The 21,508-nt window shown below is 31.3% G+C and overlaps 1 protein-coding gene across 1 annotated transcript; it reads right to left on the bottom strand.

The window, feature by feature from the left end:
- Positions 1–5: 5 nt before the first annotated feature.
- On the bottom strand, positions 6–20,785 carry LOC122270176 (uncharacterized; the record flags this gene model as incomplete). Its single annotated transcript, XM_043046570.2, has 3 exons — positions 20,554–20,785; positions 17,487–17,572; positions 6–497 (listed from the first exon to the last, which is right to left on the bottom strand). Coding segments are annotated over exons 1-3 (810 nt in total), but the record flags the coding sequence as incomplete, so codon positions are not given.
- Positions 20,786–21,508: the final 723 nt, after the last annotated feature.

Genomic DNA, 21,508 nt, shown 5'->3' with positions numbered 1-21,508 from the left:
TTTGAAGAAACTTCGCTAACTTCACTTGAAGTTGACACTTCCATTACTTTATCAGCGATTTCTGCTGCTCTAGTTGAACTTAGTGAAGGGATTGCGGCCAATATCGACTGAACATGCTGCGGTAGCTGATTTAGAAATAGTTCCAAAAGTAGAGAATCTGAGATTTCGTGGGATTCAGCTCTTCTCTGCATAGTGCGCAAGAGTTCACTAGGCTTTCTATCTCCTAGTTGCTCTCCGGAGAGTAAACGTCGAATTTCCTGGGACTTTGTTTCCCCGCAGCGTGCAATAATTTCTTCTTTCAGCTTTTTGAAAGGATCTTCTGCGTCAGGAGTTATAATGACGTCCCTTACAACTGCGGCTACTTCAGGAGGAAGATGGGCGTGGCAGTAGTTAAACTTTGTTTTGCTCTCTGAAATCGGCTTCGGTGTCGCAAGCTGGAAAGTTGCTTCGACCATATGGAACCACAGGTGTGGATCAGAAATATTAATTGATGGGAACTTTTACTGCAGATGATTCCGCCATAGTTGCAGTTTCCTATTAATCCAAGAACAAAAAACAGGAAAGATGAAAAATGAAAGTTGCGTGTATCGTCAGACGTCCGGGTCACCATTGAGGTAAGCGAAGATAGCTCCTTCGAGATACTAATATTTTATTAAACATATTTACATTTATATGCAAGTTGGTTTGATTTACAAGAAGCATCATCACAGCAGGTGATGAGAGAAATACTGACAGGCTGTCATGTGCGTGCTGGTATTTATACAATTCTAATATGATGACGCCAGAACTCTTATTTCAGTTCACTTCAAAAATAAGTAAAAACACAATTGATTAAAGACAAACAGATAACAATATGAAATAAACTTGATTTTACGATGAGCGGCGAACCTATCACCACACCCCCACCAGAATTATAGCTATGATAGAATTCGATGAATGGATGCCACTAGTTGATTCACTGCTGTTTTCTGCGAAGCCGGGAGAGCTGTATTGAGATCACCGTATTTTTTTTAGTGCTGAATGTGAGAGGTGTATTAACTTCACCGTTGTAGTCGCTCCTGTGTTGCCGTTAGCAATCGAGTGTATGCAAGCCAACGTTGTGTGTGATCGATGAGACTGAGCAGCAACTGCGTGAGGAGGTGGATAATGATGCAATCACAAGTAGCAAGTCAAATGTTCAATGTGAACCATCCAACGAAGTAGGCGTTACTGCTGATGCAGGCGTATCCAGATCAAAGTGGGCGTTTTTGCCAAGGTAGGAGTGTTCACATCACGTCCGGGTCACCAATGTGGGGGAGAGTAGTTACAAACCATGTCAACCGTCATCTATGAAAAGGTACCCCGACATAGAGTCGAGTTAACATGTCTTATATACTAGGGAATTGTAGTTGTAATTTTGTAGTGGTAGATACGCTACAATCCCCTTTACGTTTATTAAATCAAATTTTCATTGTATTTCTAAATTCTATCATATATTTAGACATATGAAATATAGAATGCCTCATACGAGTCTTTCTATATTAAATCTTAATCTTAAAATAGACGTAGAAATCGTTCTTTCATAAGGAATCATAAAAAGTCAAGATGTCAATAGAAAATTTATTTTCTAAATTTAATGCCCAATATTTTTTTAAACATACTAATTAGGAAAATCCCAAAAATTCCCTATAGAATAAATGACGTCATGTTTTTGAACAAATTAAGATCTCTAAATTTTCCCGTTTAAATGAAGCTTGATTAAGTTAAGTATATTAACTGCTATAAAACGTTAGCAAAACTACACGTTAGCAACTGTTTGCAAAACTACACGTTTTTTTAAAAAAAAGTTCACATATTTATCGCATACATATATTTATCGTCATTGCCGAGAGGAAGGATAAAATCAGGTCTTAGGCAGGGAAAGAGGGCACAATATTTATTTAATAATTATTAGACAGACAACAATCATTCAAGGGACACAAAATCATTGTGCTTCCTCATAAAAGTTATGGCAAATCTTGCTAAAGTTATCTTGCAAAAAGTTATGGCAAATCTTGCTAAAGTTAACTTGCAAAAAGTTATGGCAAATCTTGCTAAAGTTATCTTGCAAAAAGTTATGGCAAATCGTAAAACGTATTGTTTTAGGGAGTAAGGGAAATTTTAGTAATTATAATTGGTCCATTAAATAGGTTGCGGGAAAATATATTCCTCACAAGTTATTAAAAGGGAAATCGTTAAAATGTTAATTAATGAATACTTGAACTAAAAGTAGATTAAAAGACAGGATGCGAAAATTAAAAAGTAAGAAAGAGCTCTTCGTTTTGAATAATAAATTAAGAAAAAGATTCAGATAAAGGAATAATTTTATATATATATATATATATATATATATATGCAGCGGCTGCTGCTTTTAAGCCAATTTCAAGCTAAACGCCGAAATGTGGCAAACTTACGTCGCCAGTTGGCGATAAGGACAATCACGATTGCAGACCTAACTGCACCTGTTTTTCTCCTCAGTTCGGTCTGTGACGACGCCTGTGTATATTACTGGGACAANAAAAAAAAAAAAATTGTAAATTTAAAAAAAAAAAAACATCTACTATGGTTTAAAAGACGTTTTCAAGTAATTCTAGCCCGGGAGAAATGTCTACCCCCTTCTCTTAAATTTCCAGTGGCATTTGCTAATTCAGACAATTCGGTAAAAATCTAGTTAGATAGCAAAATGATGACAAACCTCTTATGTTGTTATTTCTGAGCCACAATGGGGAATTAATCGCCTCTTTTCCATCGCCAAATTACTAAACATTTTTTTAAAATAAAATAAAAATATAAAAGGCAATTTATTAAAGTTTAAACCAACGTAAAATTTTAAATTTGAACATTCTGAGGGAGACAATACAGTCCGCTTCTGGATTCACAACCGTTAGTTCTGACAACCTGTTCAGTATTTTAATTGTTAACGGATTTGAACTCTACTGCCGTACATTTTCGGTAATTTCAATAAATTTGTCACCGATGGTTTTAATCCCACAAAAGCGAATCTTTTTACCCTTTAATAATGTATCTGACATTTTTCTATCATATTGAAAAGTTGTACAAAGTTTCTGATTTTTGAGACTAATGGCGAATCTTAACTCTCGTTTGATTTCGTTTCCTATTAAAAAGAGCGTATCCATTGCATTTGTCACAAATAATTACCATAAAGTTTTTCTCTTCAGGAACCATCTAAAAGTTTTAAGTTTTCTTTTTTTTATCACGGGATTCCGACGTAATTAGGGATTATGCAGCACTTTTCCCTGGATATTCTCGACTATAAAAAATTTTCTTTAATTTTTTGTGAATTCCAAGCAGCTTTTAAATTAAATTCATGATATTGTACTTGGATAATTTGAGGCCGAACAATATCTTAGGTTCATATCAATTGTAAACTCAAGTAATTTCTAAAATAATTTCATTAATTTTAATAAAATTAAATTAAACAAGAGTAAATTAAACAAGAGAAAATTTCATTATTTATTCCATTTTCAAAGCCCTGTAGATTTCAAAACACATTCGCCGCATTTTATAAAATTTGTAAAGATACATAAATTTTTCTCATCTTAGTAAGTAATACAAATTAATCAATTGAAGGAAATTTAAAGTTTATTTAATTAAATTAACATTCTGTTATTCAAAATTTGTATAACATTAAAACATTTAATTTGTTTTTAAATGAATGGATTAGGTAATTTCTTAAATGCTTAAATTTATTTGATACGTAAAGCACAAATAAAATAAAAATTTCACGTGAAACAGTTTTAAAAGATTCGATATTAGTTTCGACAAAAACCAGTGTATTTAGTGATCAAGCTTTTAGAGAAATTTATAAAAGTTATAAATCAATAAAGGCTGAAATTTCTAAATCGGGACTTGATTCCTTGAGTAGCTTTAAGTAAAGCTGATAAAGCAAAAGTCTCTTAAATAATGTTTGTCCTTTCATCGAATTCCCCAAATTCCGAAAAAAGTTAAGTACACTTTTATACCGTTTTCAGAGTTAAAGGGATTATTTTTCTTTAGAAACATTAGTGGAACTGAAGCAGCAAATGAATCGTGTCGGTATCGTTATCCTTTTCAAATGTTTGTGTTTTTTATAAAATGTGTATCATTTTAAAGCAACTAACTTAAAAATCAAAGTAAACATGTATGAAAATGTTGTTTCGAAAATCTACATTTCGTTACTGAATCTATTCGATATAGAAGTTAAAAATTTCAATCATGTTTATATAAAAATTATTACATGTTTATGGACTGTAATTTAAAATGTGTAAAAAAAAGCTTTAAAAACACAGTTAATCGAATTTTTTTATCAAAGCACATGCAATCACAAATCAAAGAACGAAAAACAGGAGGATTTTTGACAGAATAAAGAAAGGAAATTAAAGTATGAGAATTTTCAAATAGTTCAACTTCAGTTCAAGTGTAGTGTTTTTGTGAAGTTTGAAATACAAAACTAACTTTGTAAAAACTGGTTTTACAGAATTAAGCAAAAATGTGTCAAAATAGCTCTGTAACAAATATAAATGAATTTGAAAGCTCCATGCTTTCATTATTGAGTATACTGATATGCTCAATATTGAAAGAGCATATGCAGAACGACAGTCAGCGAAACGGTGCAATAGTTAAGAAAGTGAAGGGGAGGGGAAAATGTGTGACCAAAGACTTCGTTGGCTGCCGGCAGGAATTGAACCAGGGACCTCCATGTTCGTAGAAGGCTGCTCTTCACCCAATAATTGTACATCCCAGTCCAGGGGGAGTTAGGAAGTTTTATATAGTGGCCACCGCAATGACACATATTCTCATACTAATTTCAAATTTCAATGATTGAAAGGGTTGCAATTTGGAAAGTATGGTCCCAATAGTTTAGCCAGGATTTATTTCAATTCCGCTTTTTTGCTGATTTCGCTTTTTTTTTTTGAAACTTTGAAGCAAATAGAATGCTATGATTTTTGTGGTGGGTAGAGTATCTTACTATGAACCCGTTGTTCTCTGTATCGAATTTATTTCGCACATTTCTCCTCCTCTCATATTTCGTTAAAAATGAGTATATGCTGTTTCAATCAATTTTGAATGAAAGTAGGGGAGAGTGGGGTCAATTGTAACAGGGTACGATTGTAACAGAGCAAAAATTTCGAGTATAGGGTTCTAGATTTGGCTCCTAGGTGGCGCACAAAGTGTATTTAATAAATCTACATGTACACCCCTGCTGGCAACCATTTTTATGTACTTTTGAAANCTTACTTATGATTAAAGCTTTTTATGTAATCTTAATTGCTCAATTTACAAATATCACTAAAAAATCTCAACTTGAAATTTATGACAAAAATATGTCGCTGAAAAATGCTGAAAATTCAAACGGCAAGTTTTCATGCTCACGATAAGGGACTCATGTTTGCCATGACTTTAAATCAGAAAGAAATGATGGAAACAGAAACGTTCACATACGCTTAAGTTTATTATGTGAAGAAACTTATAAGAAATAACGTGACGGGGAATAAAAAACAGACCGAATGAACTCGAAAGGATTTTCTAAATTCCACAAAGAAATTTGGAATAGATAATATCCAGTGCTTCATGAATTATAAGTTAAAATAAAATTTTTTAACGAATATGATTTCTGCAAAAATAACACAGGTAATACACTATAATTTTGTTTTGCAAAATTTAGAATTAATCCCTACCTGAAAAAAACTAAACTTCCGTAAACTGAAACAAAAAAATTATGTCCAAATTAATTACAATAAAAATAGCTTATTCAAAACTTATTTTTGATTATTTTTTTTTACTTGCTTTTAAAATCAAACATAATTCAGTACCAAGTAATTATTTACTTAAGTCTTAATATTTTTTAGTCAATTTCTCGTTGGCATAAAATTTTATTTTTTCTTCATTAAATAATAATCCCAGAACGAAATTCAGAATTCTCACAGGTTTCGTAAAAAACTTAGAAATTACTGGTGCTTTAAAAAAAAAAAACTATATTGATTACTAAAGTAACTCTTTAGTAAATATTGTGGTATCAGAGACAAAAAAATAATCACTCTAGGAGCACTTTTTTTCTAATTAAAGTATATCTTTAAAAAATTAGCGAAGTGCTTCAATGTTCAGTTTGAAAAATTTATCCAAATTCTATTTTATATTTACTTAATTCTAGGTGAAAATGTTAAAAATAAATTAGATAAAGGTTATTTTAATTACTAAATTTAGCATCAGCGATTTTGTAATTATATTTCATTCTCCTTTCAACTTTTTTTTTCTCTTTGAACGTTTTATTTTTAGTGGAATTACTACTTGTTTATGACTCTTATTTAATTACTATACATTCATGTTTCGATTATATCAGTAAAATTAATATTTGGGAAACTATTTTTTTACTTCTACATTTTGCTTCTATTTTTTTCTATTTCTATTCTATTTCTATTTTTACTTCTATTTTTTTTTACCACTACTTACAAATAAAATGCTACAGACAATGTTACAACAAGACAGAATTCCTTTCTATATTCTTATGCTTTGCAGAAACTTATACACCTCTCACTTTTGCACCACCTCTTTTATGTTCCATTTTCATTTATACAACGATTTTCACACGCCCCTGCTTGTTCTTGGGAAAATAATGATAATTATCATTTTTTTTATATGTCGTTTCGAAATTAAGTATTTCATTTATGATTAGATATGCTTCTTAGAAGAGCAAAAGGAAAAATCTTCTTTTCTCTATAAAGAAACGAAGAATTTTCTTTCTGCCATATATAAATCTTTCTTCTTTCCATTTATAAATGGAAAAAAAATCATATTTTTTTTTAACTAGAAAAAAACTTTTAAATTAAAATTTTAAGCAAATAAACAATTTGTTACAGATAAAAAAAAATATGTTACTTGATCCTGTGAAATAGTTAATTTTTCCATCCCTTCCGATTTTTCCACCTTTGTTCTTTTTGTTTCTGTTATTTCTGAAGTTTTGAATAGGGGATGAGGGATTTAAATGAATAAATAAATATCTAGAATTTTAAAAGATACACAAAACATTCATAAAAATGAAAATAGTTAAAATAAATGATGCGTTATTTGTTAGAATGGTTAATAGTTAAAGATAAATCTTCGTATGCTCAATAAGGAGGATTTCTCATTTGTATGATATAGGTTTTATTCAAAATTCCATATTTAAAAAACTATTAAATTTTTAAAAACTGTGTTAAAATGTTTGAAATTATCTGTATTACAATGTAAAATTAACAAACACATAAAACATAATTTTCAAAATGATTTGTTCAGATAATTTTTAATTTTTATAAGCATTATTTTGACATTTAAAAAAACAATAGTTTTTTTTCGACATTGGTTACAACACAAAATAACGAAAACTGTTTCACTTTTTATAGAGTTAGTGTTTCAGCATCAAGAACATTCGTTTTAGTTAATTTTTTTCTTTGTAATTTGAATAATGTTAATTAGGTTTTTTGTACAAAAAACTTTAAAAACAAGGTTTAATTAAGATGAAAGAGAACGTCAAGACGTTTACTAGAATATCTTATTTTTCCAATAAAAATAAATCTCTTTCATTTAAGCACTTTAATTCTTATTTTTACTATGCAATTTAGCTTAGCTTAAATTTTAAAAAAATAATATATTACTTCTAATTAAAACGTCAATTAAAAACAAAACATCCAAGTTTTTTTGGCAATTGTTTTTGACTTTGTTTTTATACCGATTTATATGATATGCAGATTTAATATACCTTTTTTGTACTCTAATTTTTTACAAACCGCTACCTAATCTGCTTTTTATAAACTGCTTTGAAAAGCGTTTTAAAGCGATAAAAACGCCTCAAGCTGTCACCATGTGAAGCATTAAAACATGAGTTTACACACATAGCATTCTCGTGAAATTTATTTTACTTTATGCATTTAATTTGAATATAACAATTTTTCATATGCTAAAAAAATAAGAAACATTTTTTTTAAAAAATGGGAAAAAGAACTGATAAGAGAGAAAGTTATACAGCAAAGAACCAAAATTTAGAAATAAATTTTTCGTTTTTTTAATGTTTCGATAAATTAAAATTTCTGAAGAAGGTTTAGAAACAATTATTTTAAGCCCTAAAGCATAATAGGGAAGTTTTGAACTGTTGGTAAAATATTTGACGCAGTGTATTTATCTTCTGCTACAACGCCATATTCATCGAATTATTATTTAGAGAAGAGTTCATTTTCTTTAAGCACTCATCGGATTACATTCTCCTCAAAATTACTTTTCCAAAACAATTTTCCTCAAGAGTTGACTCAAGCGATTATTTAAGATTATCTATAGTTTAATTGTTTATGTTTAGCAAAGTCCTTTTAAGTTCCAAGCTTTTAAAGCACTCCAAAATATTAAAATTTTGTTTGGTTTGATGAATGTTTATTATTGCCTCTGATACTTCTGAAAAGAAATTTACTCGAGAAAATAAGTCTATCTATCGCATAAGCTCATAACTTAAAATACGAAAGTATTTACCAAAATAAGAAGATACTTTTGAAACGTATATAAGTATGAAACTATTTTTTTTTTACCATTTAAGATGTCTTACCGTTCAATATATCGATTTAACCACTAATTTCTACAGTTACCGCTTTGAAAGTTTATCAGAATTGACTTAATAATTATTGAATTTTCATTAGTGCAACTTGCAAAAGAAACTACATATCTTCTTAGTTAAAGACCAAGTCAGAAGTTAAGTCACTTTTAATATTTCATCACTTCTATGATATTTAATTTGCACTTTTCAGTAAATTGCTGAATAATTGATTAATTGAATAACAGATTAATTTAAATAAGAAAAAGTCAAATAACCTTAGTAATAAAATCTTTTCACAACTAAAGATTTAATTATTTTTTGTTTCATACGCTCCTTTTAAGTTACTTTTTTATTAAATAGTAGTGAAATCTGCTCTGTGCTTTCATCGCTCTACCATACCCACGATTGCTACATGAAACTTTTTTATTCTTTAACGATAAACAGATTGGTGTATCATAATTAAGAAGGTACTTGATTGAAAGGTCATAAAATGTCTTCGAAAAATATAATTTTTTTTTCAAAGATTTAAGTCCCGATTCTATAAGCTTAAACTTACAGCTCTGTGATGGCACAGACAGTTTATGATATAAACTAATGCGTCGCTAATGCCGATGGTTGGAGAATTGGAGGGTAATGAGTTCGATCCTGACAGCTGATAAAACAACCGTTGTGGATATGCATCAAGTTAAACTTGTTGTGTGCAGAAAGTCTTCTTTTTGGTTGTGATCTGGAAGTTTGGACAGAAAGGTACCAGCTCAAGCACTGACCATGTCGTCTTACCAGGGCCAAAATTACTCGGCACTCCTACCACGGTCGTTAAAAGTTAGGACCCTACAAATAGGATTACGTGCTTGGCCGTGGTTCGGTAATGATGATGGCTAAAACTTATTCATAATAATTTCGCACGGTTACCTAAGCAAACTCGTCTTTATTTTTAATTCATAATTCATTTATGGTCATTGAAAAAACTCAATAAGTGTTTTCACAAAAGTGATTATTCAGAAATACTGCGGGAAGTAAATTATTAATAATGTTTTATAATTGTATGCTCGTTATTTTATTGCGAATAATGAATTGAACTATACGTGTTTTTACAACTATCAAGGTCATTAATTGCCTTCATCAGAACTAGACATGTATGAAATTTGTTGGAAAAATCTTAAGTTGAGCAGAGACAAAACCAACCCACATTTTTCTGATTCGACTTTAATATAATATGGCCCTAAACTTTGAGTCCTGAGCCTGTGTAATTAAATACCGATTAAATTGCTGTAAATTGTTCTAAAAATGTGATTTAGGTGCGATGATAAGTAATTTAATAATACGAATATTGAAAAAGAATGTCTGATACTCACTACCGAGTTGAGATTTAGTCTGTCTGTCTGGAATTTATTAAAAGGGGGTTCAAAGTGAGCAAAATGCACTCGTTGCTATATGAATCACGCAAAATCGCATTTAACACACATAAGCTGCTACATCTAATAGTTAAGAAGTTATTTAAGTTTTATATAGAAAAAAAAACTAAATGTCAAATTACTATCCGAGCAAGTGTGGTATTGATTACAATATACTTTTTAAGCAATCTACGAAAGCTTTCAAGTTCACTAAGAGTTTAAAAATTATACAAGATTTGTGCATGAAAGATACAGTTATGTACTTTCTTGCATTTAATAGCTTTAAAATTTTATAGCTTTTAAAGTTATCGTGAACTGAAGAGTTCCTATTAATTTCAAAAATGTACATTAGAATAAGTACTTCACTTGCATAGGTAGCAATATAAGAGGCATAAATAATTAGTGTGAGAATGTTCTTTTTTTATATGCAAAACTTAAATAATTTCTTAACGATATATCGACTAGGATGTGATTCCATTCAGTTCAGCATAAAAGTATTCAGCCATCAGATAAATTATATCACTTGACCAGATAGTAAAAAAGTATATTTTGCCCCCTCTTCCTCACTAAGTTCTAGATCGAGACTAAAGCTCTCTTCGGGGGAGAGTGCTAACTTCAGATCTAACTTCAGGCATAAATCACATTTTATTAAGCGATTTATAACTTTCCAATAACTGCCCCTGAGTTTACTTACGCATCTATGCTTCTCAAAGTTTAGAGAAATAGTATTAAAAAAAGTTGAATCAGTAACCACAGGTCTGTGAAATAAATGTGCTTCTGCCACACTTAAGGCTAATTTTCCAACAACTTTAATACTCGTCTAGTTTGGGTAAAAACACTTAAATACCTTGAAAATTGCGTAAAATTTCCATTTCTTGCATTAAAAGAAGCTTTCCTTTCTTTGGAGCTTGCTGCTAGGGATATGGGACTAATCATCAATACCGATAAGACCAAATACATGCCTGTACTTGCTAAATTAAATTCTAGTGAATCCTATCTGGAGATTGGTTCCCACAGGTTTCAGACTGTTCAGAANGGAAAAAATATAGGGATATTCTGGAAAGAACAAAATTAAAAACAATAATAAATAACTAAATTAAATAAGAAATGAACTTATGCCTCTAAAGCTTTTCAACTTAACAGGAAGTAATTCGAATTGTTGTAATTCGCTTAAGCAGTGTTAATACTTTTGACAGACTGTCCTTATCTGAAAAGGATGCTGAAATATTTTATGAGAGACATTTATTCTAAACATATCGAGAACGAAATTTATATTTCTAAAAAAGAAGAAGAATATAATATTGAAATTAATTTAGTTTTGGAAGCGAAAAAATTATTTGGATATTCCTTTCGCTGTCGAGTCAATCTGAGAGTAATCATGAAGCCCCATGAAAAAAATTGACAAAAAATGAGATTAAAAAAAAAACATTCAACTTTACTTATTGCCATGAGATTCATTTCCAATCGAATGATTGGTGCATTGTTATTTTTTTATTTCCATAATTGCACCATGGTAAAGGTAGCAAGAATTTAAATTACTCATTCCGCCATAGAATCAGGTACTTTCTAATGATGTGAAAACAAGAAAGAACACAATTTCGAGAAAGTGGTTTTGATACTCTTATCACCAAACTTAATCAAAACTTGTCCTAACTGTCTTGTAATTTTGAATCCAATACAGGATCAAGTTTTCTCTTGGATCAAGTTTTGGGAGAAATTTTTCTTCATGGAGAACTTTTAGATGGAACTCACCCCATTTGCGTTACATGGAGAGGAAAACCACGATAATCTCCCAAGGTTAGCTTGACGGCAAAGGGACTCTAATAAATTATCCGTCTACCAATGAGGACGTTTTAAGTCATCTCAGTGGTTTGGCAAGCCATGTGCGGAATTCGTATCGACCAGTCATCACTGGGAATCAAACCCAGTTCTCATCATTTGAAAGCAAATGCTTTATCCCTTGAGCCACTACAGCTCAACTAGCGTTGTAATAAATAAACATTTATTGCAGTTTTTTTAAATTTTATTTTATCAGTACTTTTAAAGATGGGTTACTTTCCAATAGCTGGCACCACTATGATAAAGTTTAAATTCAATCACAATAATGATATTTTTTAAAAAATTTTAGTTATCCCTTTGAAATGGGATTTCTGGGGTGAATTATGTGTAGTTACGTTTATTAATATTTAAGAAGGATTGTATTATCACTTTTATAGTGTATTAGTGGGTTTGTGACTGTTTTTTCTCATGAATCTTTTTTTTTAATTTCCGACGTCCACTGAGTGCGTGGCGGCTCGTGAGGGAGTAAACAGGTCAGTCTAGATTCTTTCGCCTTGCTGAGAGAATAAAAAAGACGTGAAGAGTGGCTGATGTAGTACCACGGAGAGGACGGAGTTTGCCCGCTGGAAGGTTGATCCGAGACAGAACCGCTGAGAGGATGGATCGTGGTCTTGAGGAAAAGCTAAGCTGGAGTCTCAGCGTTGGCGACCGATAGTGATAAGTTGAAGGCCGCTATGTTCGAGACTTTGACGATAGTTTTTTATAGACAGATTACAATTATTGAAATGAGTCTGTTTAATTAAATTACTTAACCCGCCATAGAGTCAGGGACTTACTACCACTGTGGAAACAAGGATATATTTTTAATAGGTGGGTTTTTAAAACTTCCATCCAATCATTGTGATAAGTTGTACCAAAGACTCACATCCCTGCTTGAAATAATAAAGCCTTGTGAAAATCCAGACCAGGTGAAAATCCAGATAGAGTTGAGATAAGCATATGCAGATGGGGAAATTGGTACACATTATATTTGCTTTGTTTGAAATATTAGGTGGTAATATAATTGTCAAAAAAGTAAAGATAAATTGCACATTTGTGTACGAACGTAAAAAAGTCGCAATGAAAAGATACAATTTGCTCCACGAAACCCATGATTTCGAAACAAATGTAAGTCTCATTCATTTCATAGATTTTAAATTACATTAGAAATGCTATGTAATTCTTTGCTCAGTGCGTTACAAGACTGGTGGGATCAAACTCTAAACTTACATGTTTTCCAACAAACATGTTTTTATAAATTGCTATTTATGAGGCAATTTATTAAAAACAGGATTAAATGAGCACTGTCAGTCTCATGCATTTCTACTTTGCCATGCTGCAACAGCGCTGTATCTTATTCACATGAAAGAAGGTTAAAACGATGTGCTTGGATCACCAGAAATCATTTAAGTTTTTGAGTAACTTCTTAAATAAAAGGAATTCATGATGAAAGAAAAAATATGAATTAGTGCGTATGCATGTGATTCTTCAAAATTAGCTTCTGATTCTGTTGACAATAGCAGTATCATCCTCAGTTTTAACAAATATTAAAACAAGGGCTAGTTCAGTCAATTGTGCAACTAAGTTTTTTTGTCGCCAACATTGGCTTGCTGTGAAAAGAAAGTCAGGCAAATTATTCAAGCTCTTTGCATAGGTATGTAGCAACTGGCATAGTGTGAACTTCTTTGTCTTATTATTTAATATTGTATTAAGTTAACTTTGTTCTTTTCTCACAGAAGCGGATGGTTGGCAGTTGGAGAATATAAAATCCAATGTTATTTTATCACCTTGGTACCAATAGTTTTCAAATTAAAATAATTAATTTTATCTCTTTTAAAAAGGTACATATATTACTAATTAATTTTTTTAACTTATTTTCATTTTTCCTTCTTTGAATAGTTCCATTCATTATATAGTCTACTTCCTTAAAACTTTAAAATTCAGTAAAATCAAAATATTTTAGTATGTTAGGTGATACTATCTAATGCCATGCATGCAAACATGCCTTAATATAAAGCAACCATTTGTAATACTCTATCTCATTAGATTTTTGTATAGAGAAAATATGTCTGACTTTGAAATAAGATTATTGGTGTTGAAAAAGGCATCATTAAAATGTTCCTTAATGCATGAAATGGCTGAATAAACAATGGCTCTCCTTTTCTTTAATCAACTTTAGATTTTTTCTGTTTTGAAATCGCAATTAATTAGAGTTGTTGCTGCAAAAAAAAAGAGTTAGTAGTTTTTGTATTCAGAACATGGGATAAAAGATAGAAGAGAAAAAAGAAGAAGAATTAAGAACAAAAGGATTGCAGGGGCTCAAGAGATAAAAAGTATAATATTTTTTAGTTACACGAAAAACACCAAAACGTATTTAGTAGTAAACTCTAGATTTAAATATTTCATTTTTTTCGTCTAAAAAATGCTTCCAGGGTTATTTTTCTTATATCTAATTTAAAAATATCTCAGAATAAGCATGAATTTTCATTTTGGTGAGCGTATAGAGAATTAAGTTTTCTGAATTAATTATTTTGAAATGCATATTTTAGAAAGAATTACGCATGTGTTTATAAAATTAGTTTTAGTTGTTTAAGCTGATTTTCGTGTTCTTTGAGTACAGTAAAGATATATTCAAATTTAAAATAATAAATACCAAACGTGCTAATATATTTTTTTAGCAGTTTGAATATTTAATAACATAAGGGATCTTACTTTAAATTCCAGTGATTGTTAGCTACTATAAATTTCTAAGTTTATCATTGTACAACGAAAATGATCCTTAACTAATGTTTTATTCATGTTCATTTTCAAAAGTGCAAGTTTTGAGATGTTTAAACTGAAAAAATAATCGCCAAAACTACCAGAATATGGTAAAATGTTTCTCTTTAGGAACATCAAAAAGCTCGGTAATTTTTATAGAATCGATTTGTTATTTATTTTGGAGAAATTGATTGTAAAATTTTATAATCTGCCATAAAAGATGGTAATTGCGGTACAATTTGGTAATTTTTTTATAATACCTTAAGACATGATATAAAAACCATTTGTTTGTTTAAATTTATTCTTCAGTTTTGTATTTTTTACTAAATGTGTGGTAATAAGAACTACAATTTTGAAAATCCTTATTACCAGCAAACCGTTACCATTTAAATAGAAAAATAATCAGATAATTGATTAATTAATTATTAATTATATCAATATCAGATAATTGATATTGATTTATTTTGGTTTTATGACGAGAATTATGCTTGTTTTTTATTTTTATTTTTTACCAGAAACTTATTACTTATATTTTACGGAAATTTTATCAGATTTTTTTTCACCTAGTTGAATTTAAATTTCAAAATATTCTAATAAGTCAATTTAAATTTTGTATTTAGTATAAGTTCTATTTAACAGTTTTACTCGCAGAGATAAAAAAAACTATAAAGAATCAGAAAAGCCTTTTTTCTTGGCAATCTTGGCATAAAGGAACTAGATTCGATGCCGTTTATTTATATAAATTTGTTAGCCATCAAACGGGTAGTTCTTTGAATATAAAAACATAGAAAGATTATTATACGTATGATGTATTTTTAGTTTAAAATTTAATACTTTAGCATATAAGCTTATACAAAATATATCACATTCTTAACAAAATAACAAGGATAGCAAGTACTTAATTCATACTATTCATATTATATTCATAATCTATCGTAAAAAGGCAAACAATCCGTACCAGAAGTCAAGAGGTCCTCTTCTGATGTCATAGCATTCACATGACTAAGGGTTTTTTTGTATTTATTCGGAATATTCAGTTGTTCTGAATTTAATTGTGCCATGTTATTGCAAGAAAATGTGTTCTATATATTTTAAAATATCAGATAAAGATATTAAAAAAAGTACTTAGGGAAATTTTCCTCTTCTAATATGCAATTACTAGATTTTGAGATGTGGATTTACGCAATTTAGTTTGCGCCAGCAGAAATTCTTCTGATTGAATCTTCTACCGGAAGTTGAAACAAGCTCTAGAAATACTGCCCCCTATCATGGAGAACATGATACAAGGTCGGGAATAAGTTGAATACGCAGCTTATTAGTACAATGAACAGAAACAAGCACACTTACCCCTTGATCATCTTTAATGAAAGAAAGAAAAAAACCATTTTACTGATGTTGATACAGCTAATTTCCTTGAATAAGTTTCTGCAAAAACTAAATAACACTGTACATTATAGTAATTGATTACATCGAATTTTTTAATATAAATAAAACTTTATTTACTTTTGATAGAATGACAGCGTTTGTAAGACATCCAGAACTAGGTAAAAAAATGTATGGTAGAATACATATTTTCTTTTGATTATCTTTAAACCAATCTTCAAATCCAATGGGCTCGCTTATCGTCTTCTTCGCTATCCGACATTCCAATACGTGCAATACAGCTTTGCTCTAACGTTGTCGCCCGCCTTCGTCTGTTCCCCCTCTGTCTGCGTTAGACGTCCGAAGACGTTACATCCTCATCCCACGATGAGGTGGAGAACATGAAGTACAAGCTTTTGGATGTAAATTTGACAGACGTTTAAGAATTCGACAAGGGGAATAACTCTTAGGGACACGCGCGAAGGTCACTATAAGTTGCTGAAAGACTCTCAAATAAAATTTCATGTAACGAATCGGGAATACATCGGGAAAAATATACTTGAGGGTGCCCCTTGGCGAAATTCGCGACTTATGTTTGGCGCTATTCCTGTTTGGGTGGAACACCGTGGTAACAGGAATTGCGGCCAAAACTTAATGATATTTCAATAAAACATTGGAAAATTTAAACAAAACTTGCAATGAACACAATATAAGCAAAATTAATAAACCCAATAAAAGGATTTTGAGTCGAAGCAAAAATTAATGGAGTAGGCTCAGAGAGAAAAGGAAAAAAAAAACAACTCACTTCTTCATTATGCTTGAATATTCTCAGATTTAGGTGCACAGAATTATCTAATAACAGTTAGTTACAGTCTAAATTTATCATGAATAGAATCTGTGTACTTCCATCGCCACATAAATTCGACGAAATACGAATCGAAAATGGCGTCTGTAATACCGAACTAGCGGTGATATTTTTTTCTTGAATCCCTTTTTATGACTGCCCACATACCTTCAATCTTATTGACCAGATTCAAAAGTAACCTTGCCAGCCGGTATCCAATGTAGAACTAACGGATCTCTGAAATTACATCTATCGTTGAACATATAAAAATAACGCTAAAATCTAAACCAATCAGAATCACGATTGGGTTTCGACATCGCCCAGCTTGGCGATCAACCGCGATAACAACTTGGCGAGAATCAAGAGGCACCCTCAAATATAGTCTACCCAACACATCATATGCTAAGTAATTTAAGCTTCGTATTACCATTCGTATGACCCCCATCGTTTAATCTAGTGTGCTTCCCTCCCTTAAATAACACATTACTACTATTTATGGATAAACTTTACATTTATCTATAAAAGAGGAAACGAAAATATTGTTCTGTTTACTTCTGGGAATTTCAGTAAGAACTTAGCGCTTATGACAAGGTAATATCACAATCATTAGATTAGCTTAAAGCTCTCATAGAGGACAAATAAGAAATTAAAAAATCTCGTATTCAAAGGCCTTGTTAACTGATGTAAGAATAGCTAATCTTCAATCATGACTCACGAGTTCTAAAGACGATCATACTAAAGAGAAGCAACCTCGAACATCAAAATCTTTAGAGGGATCAGAAACTTGAATAATATCATAGACCATGGTCAGAACTGGATAAGCTTGAAAACAACATTATAAGCATAGAAAGCTATTAACCTCTCACTTATGCACCACCTCTTTTATGCACCTTTTTCATTTATACGACGATTTTTATAGGTCCCAGTACATTAGATAGGAAAATAATGATAAACATCCTTCGCTCTAAAAATGAATTTTTCAATTATGCCCCGGAATTTTAGGCTAACATTTAAATTTTTTAAACCTTTAAATATTTTTTTTCTTTTTTAAAAAAAATGTTTTAAATTAAAAATGAAGCAAAGAAGCAATCCTTGTTACAGATAAAAAGAATATATGCTGTAAAATCCTATTGAATTTGCTTCCCCCTGTGACATTTTCATTTTTACTGTTTTTGGAAAGACATTCTTTCTAGATTTTTGAATAGGGAGTCTTATCTGTTACACCAACAACAATGAAAGCCCATTCATCTTTTAGAAAATGACCATTCCTCTTGTCCAGAGGTTAGTTTTACTCCCATGCTGTTTTCTAGAAAAAAAANCAGTTAGATACTGTCTAAATTTATCATGAATAGAATCTGTGCACTTCCATCGCCACATAAATTCGACGAAATACGAATCGAAAATGGCGTCTGTAATACCGGACTAGCTGTGAAATTTTTTTCTTAAATCCTTTTTTATGACTGCCCACATACCTTCGATCTTATTGACCAGATTCAATAGCAACCTTACCAGCCGGTATCCAACGTAGAACTAACGGACCTCTGAAATTACATATACCGTTGAACATATAAAAATAACGCTAAAATCTAAACCTGTCAGAATCACGATTGGGTTTCAACATCGCCCAGCTTGGCTATCAACGGCGATCACAATTTGGCGAGAATCAAAGGTCACTCTCAAATATAGTCTACCCAACACTAATTTAATCTTCGTATTACCATTCGTACGTACCCCATCGTGAAATCAAGTGCGTTTCCCTCCCTTAAATAACATATTACTACTATTTATAGATAAACTTTATATTTATCTATAATGGAGGAAACGAAAATATTGCTTTGTTTACATGTAGGAATTTCAGTAAGAACTTAGATTAATTTTAGAAAACAACTTGATGAATACAAAGGCAGTATTTGAGTTCTAACAAAAAGTCAACTAAATAATATTCCTATAAAAACATAACTGAAATATGTCAATGAAATATTTGAGGGAAACTGTCTAGAAACTTCATGAACATAACTTAAACAACTATGGAAAGTTAAATATTTAAAGAGAATTAATTTCCAGCGTTCACTTATTCCGTAATCATTTTTTCCCTAAATATTCGAAAATATTAAAAAAAATATATATTTTAATGTCATAGATTTTTATCAAAAATTTCCATCTTTTTACAGTAAAAGGTAGATTGCCATCTTTTTGTTGCGCTATTATAACCATAATATTTATTTAAAAATGTATAATTTCTTTCCGATTCAGCTGAGTATTTGTAACTGAGTTGTTAACATTCTGGGTAATGTTTTGTTTTCTAATGTTGTTTCTCTCTTTTAGGAATTCTACTTAAAAGTTTCATGTGATGTTTTTTTATTAAATATCAGATATTAGTTTATAAATATTAGACTAATTAATAATTTTTAATTAATTTATCAATTTTAAAGTAAATAATAAATTTTAATTATCTTAATTAATTCTTCCTTTGTTACGTCTTTGTTTAAAGTATTGCTGTAAGATACGATGTTTTCAGATCTTAAATAAATTTATTTTCTACATATATAAAAATGCTGCAAAATTATAGATTTTTCTATATATATAAAATATTTATAAATAAAAATATTTATAAATTAATATTAAATTCGCAGTATATATTTTAATACAGTAATGTTTGTTGATGAAGTAACTTTAAGTTCTAATCTATGATAACAAAAATACCAAATGTTACTATATTTACCGTATTTTATCACAGATCTTAAAATCATATTCTATTGTAAATTTCGTCAAATTCATTACCAATGTGCTTCGGTAAAAACTAAGCTCTAAGCTATTGCTATAGAAGCAAAAACAAGGTGAATTTCGCCACATTCACCAGGTAAATTTCTCCAAAGTTTTGTCCATGCTTTTATTCTCAGTGTAGTAATCACCATCTTATACAAGGATAAAATTATTTAACCTATACTCATTTGAATAGTTTTAACTATTTTTTAATTAGTGCGCTTCCGCCTTGTATTCTTTGCAGCTGACGAAAAAAGAATATAAGTTCTAACTGCTAAATTTTAAATGCGATTTTTATTCCTCTTCAAATATTGGAAATATACGAAGCTTATTGAGCTTTAACCCAGTTCAAATGAATTTTTATTTTCTAAAATCTTATATAAAATCATGCCATTAATTAAAAACCTTATCCAATTTGCAAATAATATATTTTTTTAATTTTTTGACCAAAAATGAAATCGGAAAAAAACAAATATTTCTGTTTGTAAGTAAAACTAGTAATAACTTTTTATTCAATGCAAATTGTTATTAAACATGTAGAAATATTTTGCTTTATAACACGATAATACACTGCTGGACAATTGCTAAGGACGGATGACACTATCATCCATAGCAACCACAAAATGAAAGGAAGCAAAATGTGGAAAATTAGAATAAGTGCGGGATATAGTAAGAAGAGATATGCGTATGCAAATTTTTTTTCCACGTCTGTTCATCACGTGATAGCGCTGATAAGAGCTTTAAAGGTTTTTACGCGTGTGGAGAGTTGTTGTTTCAAGTCAAAGCTTTACAGGAAAGATTTAGTTTACGAACTTGAAATTTTCGGCATGTCTTCCTGATACCACTTAGATTATTTTAAGCGTGGCCGAGTTATTGGAAAGATCGAAGAAGGGCGAAAAATAACAGATGTTGCCAGGGAGTTCGACATCGCTCACAGCGTTGTTTCACGGCTGTGGAAATCATTTAAAACTACTGGAATGTGTAGTAGGCAGCACGGGGGAGGTCGTGTTAGAAGTACGACGCCTGCAGACGACAGATACATCGTCCTATCAGCAAAAAGGAGCAGGCGCACCACAGCTCAGCAGGTGGCAAATCAGTTTCTTGCTGCCACAGGAAAGCAGATCTCTCGAAAAACTGTTGCCAGACGTTTGAGGGGAAGAGGACTATACGCCCGCAGATCTGTTGTGCGTATCCCATTGACCAGACAGCACCGTACTGCCCGTTTACAATGGTGTCGTGAGCATCACAATTGAACTGAACAGGACTGGGCATGCGGACTATTCTCAGATGAGAGTGAGTTCACTCTGTCATCGGATTGTAGACGGCAACTGATCTGGCACGAGAGTGGTACTTGTTATCGTCCAGAAAATATCCAGGAAAGGGACCGATATCCGACATGCAGTGTCATGGTGTGGGCCGGCATCATGATCAATGGCCGCACGCTCCTGCATGTGGTTGCGAATGGGACTATGACGGGCTAACGATACATTGATGAAGTTCTACTTCTTCATGTTCGTCTTTTCCGTGGTGCTGTCGGTGATAAATTTGTTTTTATGGACGACAACGCAACATGTCATCGAACACTCGCTGTTTAGGATTGTCTTGACAGCGAGGGTATTCAACGCCTCGTATGGCCATCACGTTCTCCAGATCTAAACCCCATTGAAAATGTTTGGGATGCTTTGGGGAGGCAACTTGCTGGTCGAAACTATCCTCCGACAAACAAGAACACCCTCATCCGTGCACTGACAGAGGAATGGGATAAATTGCCTCAACAGCTGCTGGATAATGTTGTGCAAAGTATGATACGACGTGTAGAATGTTGCATCACACTCCACGGTGGACATATCCCGTACTGACACCTTTCTTCAAGTTGCCTGCTGACATTTAGATGCATTGTTCCATTTTTCCGTACGCAGCATCAAATGAACATTTTTTTTCTTTCAGATGTTTCATAGCTTTTGTACTTTCCAGAACAATGAATATTCTTTATTC

This window comes from Parasteatoda tepidariorum, chromosome 7 (assembly GCF_043381705.1).
Source record: "Parasteatoda tepidariorum isolate YZ-2023 chromosome 7, CAS_Ptep_4.0, whole genome shotgun sequence".
Lineage (NCBI taxonomy): Eukaryota > Metazoa > Arthropoda > Arachnida > Araneae > Theridiidae > Parasteatoda > Parasteatoda tepidariorum.
Note: the sequence above shows the minus strand (reverse complement) of the source record. Positions and strands in the feature narration are given on the sequence as shown.